Source organism: Psammomys obesus, unplaced genomic scaffold (genome assembly GCF_907164565.1).
Source record: "Psammomys obesus unplaced genomic scaffold, mPsaObe1.curated_primary_1811, whole genome shotgun sequence".
In the NCBI taxonomy this organism is placed as follows: domain Eukaryota; kingdom Metazoa; phylum Chordata; class Mammalia; order Rodentia; family Muridae; genus Psammomys; species Psammomys obesus.
Genome location: NW_026596256.1, coordinates 14,314,782 through 14,336,853, shown reverse-complemented (window position 1 = coordinate 14,336,853; position 22,072 = coordinate 14,314,782). Strand labels below are relative to the sequence as shown.

Genomic DNA, 22,072 nt, shown 5'->3' with positions numbered 1-22,072 from the left:
ATCAAAAAGCTGGCAAGTGAATCCCTGTCCGATGCAGTCCCCACTTCCATTACTAGAGGACCCACATGAAGCTTAAGCTGCCCATCGGCTACATCTTTGTAGGGGGCCTAGGTCCAGTTCCTGCATGGTTCTTGGTTGAAGCTTCAGTCTGAGCAAGCCCCAAGTGCCAGTTTTTAAAGTAAGTCCTTGGGGCTGGAGAGATGGCTCAGAGTTTAAGAACACTGTTCTTCTCAAAGTCCTGAATTCAATTCCTAGCACCCACATGGTGCCTCATAACCAACTATAATGAGAATTAGTGCCCTCTTCTGGCATGCAGGCAGAGTACTGTATAAATAATAAATAAATCTTAAAAAAAATAAAGTATGTCCTTATGATTCTCTGAATTTCCTCAGTGTCTTTTGTTATGTCCAGCTTTTCATTTCTGCTTTTGTTAATTTGAATCTTCTCTTTCTAACTTTTAGTTAATTTGGAGACGAGCTTGTCAATCTTACTGATTTTCTCAAAGAACCAATCTTTGTTTCATTAATTCTTTGTATTGTTTTTGTTGTTTTGTTTATTTGTTTCTATTTTGTTGATTTCAGGCCTGAGTTTGATTATTTCTTACCATCTATGTCTTTGGGTGTGATTTCTTTTCCTTTTTTTCTTCTACAGCTTTCAGGTGTGGTATTGAGTTTGTAGTATGAGATTTCTCCAAAATTTTTATGTAGGCACATAGTTCTATAAACTTGCCTCTTTGAATAACCTTCATTGTGTCCCATTTGTTTGCGTATGCTATGTATTCACTTCCATTCAGTTCACTTTATTCAATTTATTCAAGTCAATTGATTTCTTTTTTAATTTCTGTTTTGACCCATTTTTTCATTCAGTAGAGATTGCTCAGTTTCCATGAATTTGTAATCCTTCTGTTTCTGTTGTTGACATCTAGCTTTAATCTGTGGTGATCAGACAGGATCCAGGGAGCTATTTCAATTTTTTTATATCTGTTGAGACTTTGTGTCTGAGTATGTGGTCAACTTCGAAGAAAATTGCATGAGGTGCTGAGAAGAAAATATATTTTTGTGTTTGGGTGAAATATCCTGTAAATACCTGTTAGGTCCACTTTGTTTACAATATCAGTTAGCTCCATCATTTCTCTGTTTAGTTTTGGTCTGATTGACCTGTTTATTGGTAAGAGTGGGGGATTGAAGTCTCTCACTATCAGTATTTGAAGGTGAATATATGATTTAAGCTATAGTAGTATTTCTTTTACAAACTTGGGTGCTTTAAAGTAACAGCTCTTATAGAATGAGTAGATAGATAGATAGATAGATAGATAGATAGATAGATAGATAGATAGATAGATAATGGCTTACAGGCTGTGATCCAGCTAATCCAGCAACCGCTGTTATGAACAACAGAAGGTCCAAGAATCCAGTAGGTGTTCAGTCCATGAGGCTGATATCTCAACTTGTCTTTAGTATATGCTTGAATCCTGAAAAAGTAGGCTGCAATGTCCATGAAGGGGTGGACTTGCTAGTGAGAGCAAGAGCAAGCAAGCTGGGAGTGAGGCTTCCTTCCTCCAAGTCTTTATCTAGGCTTTCAGCAGAAGACGTGTCCCAGAGGTGGGCCTTCTCACCTCAAAGTATCTGGGTTAAAGCTATGTCTTCCCACCTCAAAGATCTAGAAGAGAAGTAGATCTTCCCGCTTCAGATGATTTAATTAAGCAAAAATCCCTCATATGTGTGCACCGTCATTTTGGGGGTTTAGTAAATTTCAGATAGAGTCAAACTGTCAACCAAAATAGTCACCACAATGTTACTGGTCTTCTTATCCTGCAGCTGCTAATATTCTTTTTTTGTTCTATGTGTGTGGTGTTTGGAATACTATATGCCAAGGAACTTTCCTTTCTGATTTAGTCTATTTGGTATTCTGTATGCTTCTTGTACTTTGACAAGTATCTCTTTATTTAGATTAGGAAACTTTTTTCCCTATGATTTTGTTGAAAATATTTTCTGTGTCTTTGACCTGTGACCTGCGTTTCTTCTCTTTACTCTTATTATTCTTATAGTTTGTCTTTTCATGGTGTTCCAGATTTCATGGATGTTTTGTGCCATGAGTCTTTTAGCTTTAACATTTTCTTTGACCAGCATATCCATTTCTATTACTGTGTTTTTGATGCTGGAGATTCTCCCTCCCGAGTCTTGTATTCCGACGGTGACACTTGCCTCTGTGCTGTTCCCATCCAAGCTCCCAAATGTTGCCTTACCACATTTCCCTCAGTTTGGATTTTCTTTACTGATCTATTTCTACTTTCAGGTCTTGAGCACCTTTATTCATTTCCTTCCACTATCTGTGTTTTCATGTTTCTCTGAGAGGTTCATTCATTTCTTCTTTAAATAACTATCACATTCACAAGTGCTGCTTCAAAGTCTTTTTCTTGAGCTTCAGCTATGTTGGAATATTCAGGTCCTGATGTGGCAAGATTTCTGGGCTCTAGTGGACACCTATTGTTTTCATACTGTCATTTGGGCATCTGGAGCTGGGAAGACTGTAATCCTAGGTGCTGATATCTGGTTTTGTCTTTGTTGGGTGGCTGTTTTGTTCCTTGGTCTCTCTTTCCTCTCTGGTTCTTAGGAGACTGTGGTGGCTGCATGTTGCCTGGTAGGAAATTTTTCTGGGGTCCTGATAGGCGTGCCCACTGGGGGTTCCAGGTAAAATATTTTTCTGGGTTTTGGGAGCTAACACTTCAGAATAGAGATGAGTTGGTGGTGGTCTGGGGGGGGGTCACGTGAAGGAGGACATCAGGGTGCTTCATAAGGATCTGTCTAGTTAGTTCCTTGGGAACGAGGTAGAGAGAGTAAGGAGAGGCTACAGTCAAATGTCTGCTTCAGAGCTGGTGTTGAGACTGGGGGATTGGACTTGGAAGAACAGAGGGAGAGATGAAGACCTACAGTTAGCTTCCCTGCTTCCCTGTAGGTTTCCAGGAGTGCCTGCTAGAGTTAATAGATGGAAACAAAACAAACAGTTCATGGAGAGAGGTTAGGAGGGGAAGATCTATGGGGACCCACAAGAGAGGGAGACAGAGAAAGAGAGGCTAAAGCAGGTGTTCTATTTCTGGGCTGGGGATGAGGCTGGGGGCCTAAAGAAGGAGAGCTGAGGATCTGCAGTTAGCCTATGTGCTTTGCTGGCTGGAGTAGTTGGAGGATAAAGAGTTGGGTGAGAAAGGTTGAGAGGGGAACATCTGTGTACCCCAGTAGAGATGGAGACTCATGGTGGGGGAATCCATAGCATGTGATCTGCTGTAGAGCTAGCGATGAGACTTGGGGGTTGGATTTGGAGTAGCTGAGGGAGAGGTGAAGATCTGGTGTGTTAGCCTACCTGTTTCCTGGCCAGAGGGAACCTTATTTTTCTAAAGCTAAAAAACAAGATAAAAATTGTACATCAACAGATAATAATGCCCTTGAAATCATTAAAAATAGCCCATGAATAGTTGAAATACCACAGAAAAATTGACTTGAATACCCATAAAAGATTTAGCTTATATCTAGGTAGCATAGCGACTAGGGAATAAGTGTCTTGGAACTGTAAGATGGCGTGCAGCATAGAGAGGCACCCCTGCAGCACCAGCTCCCAGGGAGATCTCAGACTATCCAAAGGACCATGGAGTCCTCTCTCTTTCCACTCTCATTCCAAGGAACTCATTCTCACTGCGATGATGGCTGGAATCACCCACTGCTCTTGTTAAGTAATGTACTCTTGGCTCTTACTCTCCGAAAAAGTGGCTGCATTATACATTTCTTCCATGTATGAAGAGAATCCACTTTCCTTGTAAACTGTGATGGCAAGTCCACTCACCTGAGAGCAGGAGGCTAGCCCTGCTAGTAGCTACAAAGGGACCTTATGGAAGTCATCCTGCCATTAAACACCCCTGCCATTAAATGACAGCTAAAATATCTACTAGTGCAAACAATCTATGATTTCATTAGTTCTAGAAGGGAACTGAAGAGAATAACCAGGTACCCAACTCATCCCCTTATTCTATTCACTGTGGACTGTTACCTAGTGGAGAAGTTAAGTGAAATTGTATTATTCCAGCTGAGGACAAAAAAAGGAGGATACCTGATCCCAAAGACCTTCCTATTTAGTCTGCACTGCAATAGTATCACATTCAATGTCAGCATTCAAGTTCAATTTTAGTAGAGATCTCCCTAGCCCTCATATGGAGGCAAAGTCCTTTATCTCATTGCTATTTGATTAGAGAGTACACAGCATTAATGTAAGCAGATAACCTTCTCCCTTGTCGACTGAAGTAAGGAGGAACATGCAGCAAAGAGAGAAAACAAACCTGTGCCAGGTTCTAGAGGAATGAGCACCAAACCATAGATCTAAGAGATGTTTCCTGTGGGGTCCCTTTCCTTTCCTTCCCCACTACTGTTTAATCCCCACAGAATCTTCCCACAGAAGATCTAGCAAGCACTGGATTTGATTATTGCGCCTTTGCTTCTTTGCCTGCCTCATGGAGAAAAGCAGGGTTGGTGTGTAGAAAATACAAATCAGAAGAAAATATTGCCTTTAAAGCTTCAAATAAAACTCTGGAGAAATTTGATTTGATAATCTCATAATTTCTGATAAAGCTAATAATTTCTCAGGGAAAATAATTTTCCAAGATAAAGTAAAGAAGAGCTCCTCCAAACACCACTGAATAAGAGTTGATTACTCTGTGTACTTGTTTCTGGCTCTCCCCTCGGCCTTCCCTCCCTCTCCGTGTCCCTCCCCCCTCTCCCTTTCATGCTCCTCTCTACCTTTCTCCCTATCCCTCCCTCAACCCCCTGCACCAAGGTCGTATTCTGAGCTCACACATCTGCCATTTCTTCACTGTCCATATTCTATCATTTGTTTCTGTTTCAGAGTCTGAAGAATAATGGCCCTTTGTGGAATATGAAATGTCCCTCCTGCTCCATGGTTTCCTGTTTCTAACCTTGGGATAACTGAACATGGCCCTGAGTCCACAGAAAGCCAACTGATCTACTGCAAAATGCACCAGCTTTTCAGATTAGTTTTGGGACAAAAAGATCTTTCAAGAGCTGGGGACCTCTTCTCTTTAGATGATGCTGAAATCGAAGACAGCCTCACAGAAGCTTTGGAGCAGATTAAAGTAATTAGCTCATCTTTGGTAAGTAAATTGTAGAAGAGACCTCACAAGTGACCAATCTCAGAGCCAAAGACCATATGCCTCCCCAGGGAAGGGTAAAGGGGAATGGCCAGTGATACGTGTAATATGTGGTTTAATTGGTATTTTAAAAAAACAGCACTGAGCAAGCAAGCAAACCGTTTTCTTAGGCCATTTCTTAGGCTTTTGCCCACTCATGGATACCTGAGTGCTAGAAATCACAAACTAGAGTGGAATTCTCACAAATGGATTCTTTAGAGACTATTTTTACATCCTTGAAATGACACGGAGAAGAGAGGTGTAACAAATTTAAGAAAAGCAGACCTGCCAAGCTGCACAACAGCGTCAGCAAACAAGGCAGGGTGTGCGGTGGAGGCTGAATAATGAAAGAAGGCAGGTGACACCTCTGCCACGCGGGTAAGATGAGACACGGACTGCCAGAGCGCTGCTGCCAGAGATGACAGTTGCCCAGGGCTTGACGATGCTGATTCTGTTTACTTATGCATCACCTCGCTCTCTTTAAAACTCTTGCCTTTGCTTCATTTTCTACCCTCCAGTCTCCATTTAATTTAACTCCATTATTAGTCCCAAATATGAGCACATGCATTTAAGACACCAATCAACACCCCCTTCCTTTGTTTTGTCTCTGTGTCAAAATTATGTATTCTGAAAACACATCCCAATGCAGAGATATGTGCAGTGCCCAGTGTGACCTGATGTTGACCTTCTTGGTTGGGCTTGGACCTTCCTTGAGATTAGTCCTACTTCAATGACCTGGACCACTAAGTACCTGTCACATCCATATCCTCACAACTCAATAGTGTTTGCCAACACTTTGCACAGACACCCATTGGGAGGGGACATTGTGGGACTTGGGACATTGACATGCTCAGATTTCAGGGAAAACAGCCTTCTCCCATAATAAGATCTTTAAACACAGTGCCAGCAAGTGGCAAGGCTTTCTCCACGTGCCTGTCATCATGTTCATTTGCTCTTCACCCTGAATATACCAATTGTCCCACTGGCCAAAGGAACCATTGCCCTAACAGTCTTCTTTGCCCATGTAATATTTTGACAGCAGTTACTTGTTCATATTTTTTCCAGACCATTAATCAACTTGTTCCGACTCAAAACAAAAAGTAGTCCTGGTACGTTTTCACTCTCTGGGTAGCAATTTTTTTTTTTTTTTCTGTTTCCAACAGGTTCCTCATTCACTCCTCTAGAAACAAGCCTGCGGAAAATACCGTTGTGGTTTATCTTTCTAGGAAAACAAACCTACTCAGAATACCAAAGGTTCTCCTTTGTTTCCTCCATCCAGACTCACAGAAGGTCAGATGAAGGCCTTTAAGACTATCGAGTTCTGTTATACGTTCCCAGTGGTCCAGCGAGGTCACTGCTTGGATCTCATCAGTGTGTCACGATGAGGGCTGTTGGAACTAAGTCCTCCACCTAGCCAATAGTTCATGCCTCCCCTCTATTAATTTCCACCTCATTGAGCTTCCTCCACCTATCCCCAGGGAGCAGGAAAGAGGAAACCTAACTATTTAAGTGTGTTAAGCTTGGGGGACTGGTGGCAGCAGCTCCTCCTCTTCCTTTTTGATTCGTCTGCGGTGCCTACTTGGCTGACCTGCCTATTTACCTGTATGAAATCTGTTCCTTGTGACATGGCCCAGGTCTCCCTTTCCTGATGACTCTGGATCTTGGTAGTTAATTCTTAGTCTCAATCCTTCTTCAAGAATAGAACTAGAAGACTCCTGAGCTGCCTTTTACAGCTTTCCAACACCGATCTCTTTCTTGGGACTCCTGACAAATTGCCTACTTCTGCTTGCTAAATAGCAAGGGTGGGAAAGTTGCTCTTACCTTTTCCCTCTCCTAAATCTCTCTGTGTTAACTATCCTTTCTGTATCATTGGCCCTTTTACAGGGCCTTCATCAAGGCTCCTACCATGAATTGCTCCCTACTCTGCTACTAACAGAAGGGTAGAAAAGACCAGGACCTTCAATCCAAGCTTAGAAATTAGAATTTAGTTTGCCAGTAAATCTGAGGAAGAAATCAGCAGGGAGTGATTTGTCATGTCATCAGGATTCCAAAGAGGCAGTTCGTCGTTTCTATGTGCTCTCAAACTGTGTCTGTCTTGCTCACTGCTTCTTCTGAGAACAGATACTTCAGCTTTGCATTATATATTACCCCTACCACAACCACCATCATCATCATTTTATGCTTATCTGCCCTTGCTTATGATTCAAGAATCTTGACAAAGGCACAGCACTTCCAACAACTACTGGAAGGCAAAAAAAAAAAAAAAAAAAAAAAAAAAACAGTTACCATATGTGATGACCAGTGTTGATTATCATCTTGACAGGATGTGAAATCACCTAGGAGAAAAACCTCCAAGCACACGTGAATTGTTTAGACTAGGTTCATCTTTGAGATGGTCTGTGAGGAACTAGCTTGATGAGATTAATTCAGGTGGGAAAGTTCCACCCTAATAACAGTTGTCATCAGTCCCTGGGTTTGAATTCTGCACAACCTGAGCAAACAGAAAGCTAGCAAAGCATACCCATCATTGTTCTCTGCTTGGTGCCTTTGGGTGCAGCTAGATGAAGCTGCTTCTGGTTCTTTCCAGAACTTCTCAGCCATGATAAACAGCACCCTGGAATTTAAGCCCAAAGAAACAAACCCTTTCTCCCTTAAATTGCTGTTGTCAGAGCATTAATCTTGGCAGTGGGAAAAGAAACGAAGAAGCACCGTGCTCCTCCATTTACCAGAAGAAATCATCTTCCATTCAAACGTTGCACTCATTCTTTGTTCTAATCTCTGTTTGCAGCCATAAAGATCAGCCCTCAATTCCTACAAGAAAAACTTCAAACCTTTAAAAAAAACAAAACCTGTAAGGTTTCTCCCATGGCTTCTTTTCCCGGCTAAATATTCTTATTATTTGTAAGTTTTCCCATGATAAGGAAGGTGTCTATTTCAGGGAAAGGTTGTACCTCCTGACATCCTGCATAAAACCCTTAACTCTGTTATTAACAGAACTCGATTTGACAGTATGTGAGAAAAGCTATGCAAATCGTGCTATATTAATGATAGAAATATAAATTACAAGAATAATCTACCATCTACAATAAAAACAATAACTCGTATGCATCAGAATTTTTGTGTCTCTTGTGCCTTTTTTTTTTCAAGTCTCTGCTCTGACTTTTAGAGAGGGAATGCTATTATCGATTATATTCCATCCTTCACTATTATTGTCATAATTAAGCCTCACTTCCTGAAAAACATCCAACTCACCTGTACAGCCTCTTACTAATTGTGTCTCTGTTGAGGCCTCTAAGCTGGTTAATCACATTCAGACAGGTGGACTTCATTTATTTCATTCTCAAAGAAAAATCTTGTATCCAAGTTCTTGTAAAATACTTCATTGTAGTATTGTAGCTCCAAGTACTACCTACACTCTCAGCAGTCTGGTTCGCCTTGCTTGGTATCATCTTACTTCTTGGAATTTATCATTGCTGATTCTTGGACTAATTGCCCAGAGTCATTGCTAATGCTAGTGTTCTGCTTCTAAAATACCATTTTAATAGCAAGAGCACACATTTTCCCACATTTATCCTGGGATATTCCAAGACTTTGGGGGTGGATCAGATCTTATAGCCACATCATTTTTTTTTAAGTGACTTGCATGACAATTAAACCACTGCAAGCACATTCTTGTGTTTAGGTGCTTGTGCTAAAAAATCTGTCCCTTAGACATCATGATTCTGTCAAACACATTTAGTCATCACTTTAAGCTTTATAGGATCAGAACATTTGTCCGGCAAGCCTCAATTCCTTCCCCTAGAATTACTTGCAAAATAATCATCCAGTCCCCAATTCATGGCCACTTTCCCTACCGGTCTGTCAGAACACTGCTGCCAAACATTTTGCTTCATGCTTCGCTTTGAACTCCGCACTGAAATTTCTCACCAAGTTCCCAAACATGCCTTTAATTTGTTGTTTGTTTGTTTGTTTTTCCAAATCCTTTCTGGACTACCTTTATTATTAGTTTTCTTTCTTATCAATTTAGCTTTCTTCCCAAGTAAGATCATCTCTTTATCCAAGCATCTACTTTTCAGTACAGTCTTGCCGCATGCCCAACCCACCTTCTAGTTCTCTTGGATATTTTAAAACACTGACATGAATATCAATAGCAAACAAAAATCAACTCATTTAAAATCTTAGGCACCTAAAAATCATCTCACCGCATACCCCACAAGGCTCAGGAAGAGAGGGGGGGAAAGAGTGTAAGAACCAAAGGACAGGAAGAATGAGAACAAAACAGGGTCTTCTGGACTGCACAGGCTCCTGATCTCATGAATTTACAGGAGCTAAGGTTGCCTGCGCTAGACCTGTGCAAGACTGAGCCAGGCACCATTCCAGCATAAAGTAGGGAGGGATTAATAAAGCCATGCCCCTAGCTGAGGAGGTAGCTGCAGTTCATGGCTTCTGGGGAAGGAAAGGCAGTTTTTCTTTAAGGGTGTGGCCCCTAGTAGGTCACTGTGATCTAAATAGGTTTGGTGAGGCAGTGCGCAAGCGCCAATTAAGCCTGGTCCTCCTGGCTGCTAGTGAGGGCAACTATTTTTTCATGTGCTTATGTGTAAAGTACTGGTTCTAGTTAATTCATTTTCTGGAGATATTACATTTCCATACGTTTATTTCAGGCCTCTTTAATACAATTTTAAACAAAATTATGGGGGATTTTTTTTTTCCTCCTAATTGCTCATGAAGGCCAGAGAAGGGTACTGGATTCCCTGGAGTTACAAATGGTCGTGAGCAGCCACGCTGGTGCTGGGAACCGAACCTCCCGGAGCACTGTTTAAGTAACGTGACTCTTTCTCTAAATTTATAAGTGGAGCGAAAGATGCCATTCTTCTTGTTTCTACTCTTTCCAATGAAGGCAACACAAACTGCTTGTGTTTTCTTTGTTCTTGTGGAACGTCTGATGTCTGATGGGGTGGCAGGCGTGCACTTGTGTGAGAGAGGACAACTTTTTACAGTCCCACCTCTCCATCCAGGCCATCACTTCAGCAAGTGCTTAACCACTTAGCCATCTCTCCAGACCCTTAATACAAATTCTTGTTTAGTGATTTTATATCCAGCAAACTTAATCAACTACCCCACCGCTTCTGACAATCTGTCTAAGTACAGATGGCCATTTCATCACTTGAGGGGGATGGGGCTATGTGAAGCACACTGGCTGCTCTTCCTAAAGACCCAGGTTCAGTTTCCAGCACCTACACGGTAGTCCACAGCCATCCGTGACTACAGATACAGAGAATCCAGACTGCAGATCAAAGAATCCTCTGGCTTCCTTGAGCACCAGGCATGGAGGTTTTGCACAGACGTATGTGGAGCCAAAACATTCACACATGTAAAAATAATAATAATAATAATTTTTTTAAAAAGGTAAATTATGTTTAAAATGCACTTGAAGGACTCACAAACACAAAGGAGGTGCGTGATTTCTGAATTGCTGAGACTGAATTGCTAGCGTAAAACATAGGGCCCGGGGGACGTGTTCCCACTAGAGAAGGGAACCAGGGTTCTAGGGGCTCTAGTCTGCGCTGTCAACCTCGTTTTCTGCATCTTTTGCACCATATCTATGCCTTACCTTTGAAATCAATAAAAATCGGGGGCTGGGTGGTTCAGTGGTTAAGAGATCTCACTGTTCTTCTGGGGAACCTGGTTGTATTCGGATGCCAGCACTTATGTGGCAGATCAAAACCGTCTGTGCGTCCAGCTCTAGGAGAACTGGTACCCTCTCTGTCCTCTTCAGGAACCCGTGTGTCACACAGACGATACACATGCATGCAGCACAGCCATACACATACAATGGAAATAAAACTTTCAGAAAACATTTTAAATAAATAAATAAATAAATAAATAAATAAATAAATAAACAACGAGTTTCTCATTTCAGAAAGGAAAAAAGAACTACAAGAACTCAAAAGCTTGCTTGCTTGATTGAATTATAATTCAAATGTTGTCTCAAAATCCTTAGTAGGAAAAAATATTGTTTCAAAGGAAGATCAAAAGGAAAACGAGGCCGGCTGGAAAAACAGACTTAGGAAAAACAGACTTAGCACTCACTGCGCAGCTCCCTGTGGAGGGAATAAAAATGGCCAATAAACACACAAGGGTCCACGGCCTCACTTTGGTCCAAGGAAGTACCGGCACCGAGCAGTAACGAGATACTGATTTCCACTGGCCAAATTAGCAAAAATTAAAAATGCTTTGTTCTCGAAAAATCACAGTGAAGAGATGCGGGACATTTCTGGAAGGTAGTTTAGTCGTACATACCAGGGCCTCAAAATTATTTTTGTCCTTTGCCTTAGAAAATTACTCTTCTGGAGAAAGAAATTTGAGGTACAGGTAAATCACAGGGTGGACACAGGTTTGGGCTGTTTATTGTCCCCATTATAGTAGTCAAAAAAGAGAACTCCCGTTGGCTAACTCAGAATGACAGCACAGGCATGGGGACACCTGCCTGCTCTGTCAGTCTCTAGGTCTGTGAGACTCCCATTACGGTATTAGTCCGACCCATTTTCCAACCCAAAGCAATAAGCACCTTTGTTGTGCATGTTTGTTTTTTCACAGTTAGGAATCTTAAGGGATCGTATTTGTTCTTTGTAAAGATGGTGAAGTATACTTGGGAGGTCATTAAGACAGAGAGACAGAGACAAATTTGGTTGGTGAAAGCCCGCTTGGGTTCGGTACTTAACTGAGTTGAAAAGAAAGAAATGAAACAGTGTGCTCTACTGGATGCAGAAAGAAAGGTAATAAGGAAAATTGGAAGGTAATTTAAATTTTTTCCATACATGTAACCAAAACGTCACTGTGAAAAGTAACTTCTGTCCTGCAGTGACTTGAAACTGACATGGCCTGAGGAGTCAGCAGTTTGCATATGAATGACCCAGTTTCTCTAGTCAGCTGTCACCATTCCTTTTGTTAATGACAGCAGGAGCTTGCATGTATATTCTGCCTCTTCCCCAAGAGGAAGGCCAACTGTAATGGGCTTCAGAGCCTCACTCCTTAGCACAGTGACAGGCATCATTTCCAAAATGACTCAGGACTGGTTCCCTTAATGGACAACCTTCTAGAGTACATATTAGCTTGAAGTTTTGTGTTGTTTTGTTTTGTTTCTAAATAGGATTACCAAACTAATAATAACGACCAGGCGGTGGTCGAAATCTGTATCACAAGAATTACAACAGCCATCAGAGAGACGGAATCCATTGAAAAGCATGCCAGGGCCCTGGTGGGACTGTGGGATTCCTGCTTGGAACACAACCTGAGACCTGCAGGGAAGGACGAAGATACCCCACATGCAAAAATCGCATCTGATATCATGAGCTGCATCTTACAGGTATGGTACTGTGTGACAGCAGGCAATTTGATACTGAGTTGGCAGCTTATATGAACGCATGATGTCTCTGAACTGAAAGGCAATTTTTGTGCCTCTTAAGTACTGTAAAAAGACACCATGAACCACTGGTAGCTAAACCAGCAGGATGCTAACTAATAAACTGGGAAAATCCTACCGAGTCCCTGCTGTATGCGAGCTAGACTGTAAAGAACTTGAAATAATTCTGCAGCAAGTCTGAGAGAATGCTTGGGGAGGCCAAAGGAGGATGGCAGTTGTCGTTCTCTGTCATTTCCCTCCCTCTCTAGAGGCAGGGTCTCTCACTGGACCTGGAGATCAGCATGGCAGGCACCTTCAGCCATGCTCAGCTTTTTATGAGGCGAGAGGTTTGAACTCAGGCCCTCATGCATGCACAGCGAACGCTTCCGTCTACAGAGCCATCTCCCCAGGCTAACTCATTCTATTTCTCTGTGTACTGTGAATACCCATCTGTTCTAGAGATGAGAAATTGGAAGATTTGTTTCTTTGGGTCTCTGCCTTGATCTTTGTAAACTGAAGGAACAATTAATACCTCCTGTTTGGAACTGTGAGACATCAAGGTGACAAGGCATGTGAGGTGCTTGCCTACGACAGTCGCAGCTCAGTGGCCAGTAAACATAGTTGTCTGCAACTAGCAAACAAATCCACAAGTCTTATAGGCCAATGGAAACAGGTATCCAGCTAACTCCAGCTAGGAAACCAAAATGGTAAAATCTTACTCTGCAGACTGGTGAAGGTGGATTCACATGAAGAGAGTTCTTCCTTACAAAGCTTTCTATACGTGGTCTAAATATGATGGGGGGGCACCTAATTCAAGCCACAACTTACCTGAGGCTAGGGGCTTCATCTAACCAAGTTATATAAGGATTCAGTCATTGCCCATCTCCCAGGGAAACCCTGAAAGGAAAGATACACAGGACAGTCTGCTTCTTAAAATAAATACAAACTTGGAGAGGGCAGATGAGGATGGAAATGCGGTATTATAATAATTGGCATGGTCGATATCCTAGAATGAAACTCTAGAGAATTGATAGGAGTCTGAAAGCCAGTACCCAATTTTCACCTCATCATATGAGTCAGGGCAATCACTGTTCCTCAGCTCACAGTAAACCTGATGCCACATGTCAGTCAGCTTTGCCTTACTTGCTGTCTCATGTCAGCTACCAGCGTTGGAAAGCCTGTGAATGAAAGTATCCAAGATGGCCGACAAAGAGAGAGAGCAAAGGGACAAGAAGTAATTCATCAATTAGGAGATGTGTGTTTTTCTGCATTGTAAAAGGACCATATGTCTACCCTCCTTGATTACACACGCACACACTGCTTATGGAGGCTTCCTCAGTCAACACTGTGTGACGGCTTTGAGAACAAAGGACCTGGGATGGCTCCGAGCATTTCCTTCAGAATTTCTATGGGAGAGGATGGTTATATAAAGCTAGAAAAGCGTACTCGGCAAGCAGTTCCCTCTCTATCATTTTTTTTACCTGTAGGGTGAGCTTGGGCAAATTTGTGCCTTTATTACCTCTTTGATAAAGTAGAGATTACAGATGCAATTGCCTTGTGGGTTTGTTGTGATGAATAAATAACCAGGTGATAAATAAAGAAAAATTATCCACCATGTAGGAACTACCACATGAGTGTTAACTCCAGTTGGTACTATCATCTGCAGGAGACCATAATACATCATGCAACACTCCCTTTTTATTGTTGTTTCGCCTGTGTGTTTGGTATGCATGTGGAGGCCAGTGGCTTGACAGTGGGCATCTTTTCCATTACTCCTCACTTTATTTATTGAGGCTGCATTTCCTGATGGAACCAGAACTAACCAGCTTGCCCCTGTCTCCGTCTCCAGATGCTAGGATAATAGGTAGGCCACCACACCTATCCAGCTTTCACATGTGTTTTGAGAACCCTAACTAGGGTCCTTGCACTTGTGTGGGCTAGTGCTTTATCCACTAAGCCATCATTCTGCCAATCACTCACCCCTTTACAACAAGCTGTTAATTCAGCAATTACATTGGTGATTGTTTGCCTGCCTCCACCCTCCCCAGATTATGTCTTGGTTTTTCACTGATGTAGCCCCAGCACCTAAAATAGCACTTGGCAAGCAGTGGATACACATTCAAGTGATGTTTACTGGATGAAGTAACGTATAGGCTCAGGAGCGGTAACTACCTGTGGCTTCCTTAGCAACCATATTTCTCTCTATTGGGCTTCTGGACATGGTCGTTGGACAGGAGGATGAAATGTGAAGGGTGGGGACAATCAACACACCTCCCCCTTCTCACCTGTCAAGAAACCCACCAGGAAAAACAGGTGAATAAGTCAATTAGATTTCTAGATAAGCTACCTTGGTAAGAATCAAGTGTTCTGTCTGTCTGCTGGATGAGGCTGGATGAATACCCAAGGAGCCCTATTTTAATAAAGGAAGGGAAGTTGGACATCTCTTGACATTGTTGCTTGTCTGTGGTTCCAACTGAGTTCAGTACCCGAGAGCACAGGAGCTTCTCAGTGGCTGACACCCTAGATATGTGTCTCTTCTCCTTTGCTTTATTCTTTTCAATTTTAAAACACTGGGAAAGGCTCCCAAACCACGTTTTCAAAAGGAAAATCTCCACCAAGAGCTTAGTTGGTGCTAATCAAGTTGAGAGATGGCATCCTTGGCATGGTGGAACAAGGCCCTCTTGTTTCCCGTCTCCTGCGAGGTGTAGCGGTTCCCGGGAGTCAGTTTATTTCTACACTGCAGTGACCTCCATTTGTTCCCTGAGCTCTGAACTTGTAAGATAATATTCACACCAGCCTGCTGACTTCTATGCTGGGAGCCAAGCTCTGTCACAGGCTGTGGCATTGCCAGCTGCCGTAAAAGTGGTTTATTTGTTGTAGAATGGTGACCACAGGACTTTTCTCTGCCTGTGTCCCGTTAGCAACTCTGTGATCCAAATACCTCTACAAGATAAAGTGACTTGCTGTGCCCAGTTCTACGGCACAGCAAGTGCCTTTGAAGTGGGGCTCAGGCGCCGAGAAGTTGTTTGCTATCTTTTAGGTCCATGGGATTCTTCTTTGCCAATGTCACCCTGGCCCCAGCCCCTTACTCATATCCTGTTGTCGTCAGCAGTGCTTGTGGCTTTTGATATAGCAGGGGTTGTCTAGACACTGTTTTGAGGTGGAGTGCCTTTGGTGGTGAGCCTTTGGGTTTTAGATTAACTGTTTTCTCTTTGCTTAATGTTTTACTTTTTGTTTCACTTGAGAACTTTTCCAAATGATACATGAGGGGGGAAAAGACAGAAAAATTGAGTGTGCTGAAGTTTATTTAGTTTTTGTTTTTGTTTTTTAATGATGACATGATCCACTTGAGGGGAGGAGTTTATGTTTTTGCATTGGATCCCTGCTTCGGAGACATCCAGAACTGTTATAAAAAGAATGCAGTCTGATTGGTTAAGAAGACCTGTTCTTTCATTGCTGCTGTCAAGGGCTCACTCCCTCCAGAGTTAGAACAGAATATAATGATTTCTGTCAATCCAGTTCCCCCTGTGTTTGTCTGTGCTCACAGTTAGCAAGGGCCACTTCCTGAGACCACCACATTTGGCTTTTCAAGCTACATATAAATATGCCTGAGACCATGGTGCATACCATCAATCCCAGCACTAAGGAGACAGAGGCAGGCATATCTCTGTGAATTTGAGGCCAGCATAGGTTCAAGGTCAGACAGAGCTACATAGTGAGACTTCATCTTTAAATTAATTAATTAATTAAAGAGTGCCTGAAGATCTAATCCTCTAATGGAAGACATGTACCTTTCTACTTTCAAGTTATTCTTGGCAAAAGACTCAGTGTGGATATAAGCCTTGACTTGGAGTTCCTTTTGGAATGTTCCCAATGCTAGGGCTTTGACCACTTTAAGGCCAAAATATGAATGTTTAACTCTCAGAACCTCCCCACCAAGAGACTGGATGGCTGTAAACATAGCCCAAAAGTAGACTGCAAGTCAGCGTGGCATCCAGTGCTGTAGCAGAAATAGCTTAAATGTGAATCCAAAGAAGCAACAATATAGGGTAACTGAGAGAAGTGGGAAAAGATCAGTTAATCTTCCTGAACACCACAGTCTAAAGAGCGTATTAACAAAAGGGAAAGAGATGACTACTTTGGCACATGTACTCAAGTGTAACTTGAAGGAAGTGGTAGAGACTGAATTTGGTGGATGGAATGTTCCAGTCATCACAGATGGAGATACAGTTGTGAATAAGTGTGTTATTTTAATCAGGGTCTACCATGGTCTTGATGGAATAAACCTCAGTATCTCTTTAGACCTTACCTAATCTTTTGATAATCAGTGAAGATCTAGTTTCTGACCTGGCCTTTTGGTACTTTGATACAATGTGAGAGGGATGTTCTGATCTGACTAAAGAGAGTCTCCCACTGTCACTCTTATGGGACAACCTTCTATAAATAGTTTTGTGTGAGTTATTCCCAGCAGATCCAAGCAATTCTATGTGGGCAGGTGAGTGCCAGACCTGGGGGAAAGGAGAAGCCTGTCTTTCCGGGAGGCCTCATAAGCTACCACCCCAGCAATGACCAGTCCAGTCAGGGCCACATAGTCTTCATTGGAGGGAAGAGAAGGCAGACAAAGATATTCAGATAAGCCATCAGAGAAGTCTTAAGGCAAACCATGGTCTGGACCCTGTATCTGGAAAATTAATGGAATACAGAAATGAGTTGAAATGTATCAGGCATTTTTTTTTGGGGGGGGAGGGGGCTGGTGATTAGGAAAATAGGAATGCTTAAGCAAAAGATATTTAATTGGCTTGATTGGAAAAATTTAGGAATGGAGATGGGTTAAGCATACCTATATCATGGAGTTCGAATGAAATTAACAGGTCCTGATTTCTCCCAGCTTGCCTCTCTGACCCCACATTTCCTCAAACTACACGCACGTTCTCTCCTATCTACTGCAGTCCCACGATAGTGACATCCATAAACTCCTAGTCCCTTTAATCCAGCAGGAGAATCACAATCACAGAGCTCTTCGAAGAATCCCTGACTAAATTTGGTGAAGTGCTTATTCTCAAACCATCGTTTGGATCAGGGAAATGTGCCCTGTGTTAGGCTGAGTCACTTAATCACTCTTGAGACCAAGAGTAGAAATGCCATCACTAGAAACTGGAAACCTCCTCAATGAAGAATTAATGTAGACTCTCCAAAAAAAGGAAAGCTGAATATTCAGCAGAGCTTGATGAGGCTGAGATCTGGGGCAGAAGGGAAACCATAGCAATAACATTTTCCATGACTTGAGGGAGTGTTATGGACTTCATAGCAAGATATGGGTGTTCCAAAGTTATTACTCCCAACTCACTAATCTGAGTGTCTCAGCTGTCCCACAGCATTTCCTTTACTTAACACTCAGTGTGAGGAGGTGACTCACGCTCCTGGCACTGCCATTATTGTACTGTTGACTGTCTTGGATGCACCACTGCATGTCATGGTCATTCACGAAATCCTAAAACTGGCGATGCGTGAATATGCATAGAACAATCAATCCTGTACGTATACCAAGTCTCAGTCCACTTAAAAAACTTACTGAAAACCGAATTCGTAGGACTGTGCATCCTTTTCAGGAGAGTTCATATCTCGAAGACGCCTCACTAAACAAAGCCTAGTAGATAGTCCCAGACCAAAATTTATCTCCGTGAAAGTGAGCAAATTTTCAAGTGTTTGGTCAATTTCTATATCCTTACCTCTGAAACATCTGTCCAAATCCTTTGTTTCTTTGATTTTTTTCTTACTGATTCCAAGTTTGATTGTATGTACATATTCTGGTTATGGCTAGCCCTTTGTTGAATAAATGGATCACAAATATCCATGTCCCTTGGATTATCTTTTCATTATCTTAAAATATCACTGGAATAGAACTCCTTACTTTTATTCACTTTACATTCCCTTTTTTAATGGTAATATTTTAGTTAGATTTGAGGAATCGCTCAGTGACCCAAAGCCACTGGGAACATCGGCTGTGTGCTTTTTCCACCTTTGCTTTGCTTTCTACTGTTAGATATGCAATTTGCCTGGAATTTATTTTTGTTTTAGTTGGTATGAGGGTCAAGACACTGTCGTCTCACATTAAATGTCCTTTTTGATCTCACTGCCCCTTATCTCAGATGTCATGATGCTGCTTAGAGACCCCAGAGCAGTGTGACAGTATTGGCCCCATGTTCCTTCTTTGATCTTTATTAGAGGGTTTGTACTAAAATAAAATTCTAAATTCCATATTGCCTAAGGACCTAACTTTCCCTTCAGCTACGGAGGACACTTCAAGAATAAAAATGGTTCTGGATTAACACAGTTCTAGTCAGGATAAAAGCTCACTTGCCATAACAAAGGCCTAACTAGAACAGTCGGTTAAACTACACAGGGTATTTTTATCTCTCATCAAATGATTCAGACACGTCAGACCAGGGCTGATGCGGAGGTTCCTCTCTTCTCTGTATTACACACAGTTTCTAAGCTAGGATCATAGATAACTACTTCAGTCCTTGTTACCAAGTCCTTGTTCCAACTAAATTTAAGGGAGAAAATGAGTAAAAAGCCAAGTCACATCATGCTAATAGTAGCTGAGAAGTTGAATACATTAAGTTTTCTTTATCTCATTGTCTACACATCTGACTGCAAAGAAGGTAGAAGATGCTGTCTTGCAATCATATGGCTATCCCCATCAGCAACGCAGAAACTAACTACTAAAGAAAAAGAAAATGCACATTTACTGATAGAGAGGCAGAAATTTCTATCCATCACCTTTGCCCACCATTGCAGGCTTCCCGTCTATAACCATACGGTGATGTAGATTACTCAGTGTGCGGCCTATTAGGAGGGTAGTCATTATTTGACCTTCTCTCCAAGGTCATTGGTCCTTTAGCCGCTTGGAAAGTCTTCCTGTGCCAGTCAGTTGCTGTTGTGTCTGCTGTGAGACCCATTTATCTGCAATTACTTGACAGGAGAATGTGATGACAGGCACTGTTACAAATGATCTAGAGAGCTGGCTGACATCTCTGTGATCAGCCAGCAGGAGGGTGACAAAGCCCATAGTGGAATCCAGAGTCTGTGTTCCATCACGTGCCCTCCCCAACACATTGTGTTCTCTGTCATAGCCATCATCACATATCCACATTATCTTCTCTCTTCTTACCTATTCCCCACTTGTGTATGTATGGTAGATACATGTGTACATGTTTGTGTGTGTCCATGAGTCTATATGTCTGCTTGTGTGCTTGCATGTATGTGGAGGCCAGAAATCGATGTTGGTTGTCTTCCTTTGTTGCTACACTTTGATTTTTGAAACAACGACTCCCACTGACCATGACACTTGCCAATTTGAAGGCTAACAAGCCAACAAGCCCTGAAGACCCTCCTGTGTCTTGCCTTTCCAGTGTTGGGATTACAGGCATATGTCATCATGTCCAACTTTTTACATCAGTGATAGGCAGTGGCCACCTCATAGCCCTATTACATTTTATTCATTTGTTATTCAGGCTATGGTGTTTGCTAAGGACCTACCATAAACCTAGAATTGTCAGAAGTAGTAGAAATCAGCCTATGGGCAAAAGGACAAATACCTTTCACACAGAAAAGAGCAGCCCCTTTTGTTTACAGCATAATGATATGAAGTCAGCTCCCAAACACATTGTATATAGTACAGTTCTTCTCATAGTCAAAGTGGTCAGGGTGGTGGTCCTGAATATATACAATTTATCTATAATTACTTCCTAATTACTTATCTAAATACCGACGGCAGCATTTATAAGACACTTAAAGTGAGTCACAAAATAAATAAGAAGAGAGTTATTTCAGGATCTAGAATGCCTTGAGGCATTAGTCGTATGTTTACTTTTCTTTTGAATATCATTAGCTAAATTTTTAGCATTTTTAATTGACACATAATAGCTGTCCATATACCTGAGTTCAGTGTCTCTCAGTCAATACTTGTAATGGGTAATGATGTCAAGGTAACAAGCATTTCCTCCCCTTGAACTTTTATTATTTGTCCTGCCAAGATTTGAATGCTAGCATTTGTCCTATACAAATGTTTTTGGTAGATCATTACCTGATCTCCTTCAATCCCCTGCCAAACTATTTGTGCAAAATCACCTTTTAAAACTATGCATGTCATATTTGTATTTCCAAGACTAGCTAATTACACTTTGCAGTGTTCCCCATGTTCATTCACGTTGCTGAAAATTTTTGGTTTCATTCTTTTTTGAGTGAATACTATTCATACATATGACTTCTATATATGAATATGATATATACCATACTTTGTGCATCCAATCTATCCTTGATTGAGTAAAAAACAACCTTCAAGCTTGTCAACATTCCTTTGTTTTTCTTAAATATAAATCTGATGATCTGTTCTTCCCCTTGACCCCTGGATGCCCTCAGGATTAGTTCCAAACTCTCCCGCCTCCTGGTATACCCATGCCTGCTGGTCTTTCCAGTTCCTGCCAATTTTCCCATGAACACACTGAGTTACCCACAGCTCCCTAGTTGTGCCACATTCTCCCTCACAATGTGCCTCCCACAATGCCTCTTTCTTCTCCAGTGTTTGCCTTATCATCACCCAGCTACCCTAACTCATTCAGCTAAGGCATACATTCCCCTAGAAGTCTTTTCTGACACCTCCTGGCGCGATGAGTTCTCCTTCGCACCCTGTACCTCTAAGGTCATGCTTCAGTTTATGCTATCAACTGCCCCTAAGTCTTCCTGTAAGGACAAGGGGAACCCAAGCCGTGTCAACAGGGCAGGGCCTGTGTTTTCACAGCTGTATTCAAGGAGCCCAGCAAATATTTTTGAGGTGAATGAATAACGAATGGACAATGAGTTACTTGTTTGTTGCCTTCTTATATTTCCTCAGAATTACAACCGGACCCCTGTGATGGTCTTAGCTGTCCCCATCGCAGTGAAATTCCTCCACAGAGGCAACAAGGAGCTGTGTAGGAACATGTCCAATTATCTGTCCCTGGCTGCCATCACCAAGGCAGATCTCCTGGCTGATCACACTGATGGGATAATCAAGAGCATACTCCAAGGTAGGAGCACATTGCGTTCGAGAACTGAGCTGGGAATGTGTCTAATAGGAAGTTAATGAGGTGTTTATGGCTCTTTTGAGTGAGGCCTGGCACACAAAGGGACGAATTAGATTTGTTTGCTCTGTTGCTGGTTGACTTGTCTCCTCTTTGCCTGGCAAATGAAGTACCATATTCATTGAGAAGATGTGAATTTCTTGCCAATCCTGTGGTTCTCAGTCCAGAGAGCTGTGCCTCCCATGATTCCTGTCAAAGTGTCCAGTCCGTGGCTGTGGAGAGATCATCCCTTTGACAGGCCAGTCAGTGGTTGATGAAAAGGCATTTTTTTAAACTTTGCTTTCCAAAAGTAGGAAGTATCTTTGGTTATATAAAATACACAGAGCCAGGGATGGTGGTGCACACTTTTAATGCCAG

The 22,072-nt window shown here is 42.0% G+C and overlaps 1 protein-coding gene across 1 annotated transcript in view; it reads left to right on the top strand.

The window, feature by feature from the left end:
• Window positions 1-22,072, top strand: part of Veph1 (ventricular zone expressed PH domain containing 1) — a 191,716-nt gene that overhangs the window by 12,167 nt on the left and 157,477 nt on the right. The window contains exons 2-4 of the mRNA XM_055596770.1: window positions 4,888-5,152; window positions 12,339-12,554; window positions 21,487-21,661. Coding sequence (XP_055452745.1) covers window positions 5,015-5,152; window positions 12,339-12,554; window positions 21,487-21,661 — 529 coding nt within the window. The 5' untranslated portion in view covers window positions 4,888-5,014. The remainder of the gene's footprint in view (window positions 1-4,887; window positions 5,153-12,338; window positions 12,555-21,486; window positions 21,662-22,072) is intronic.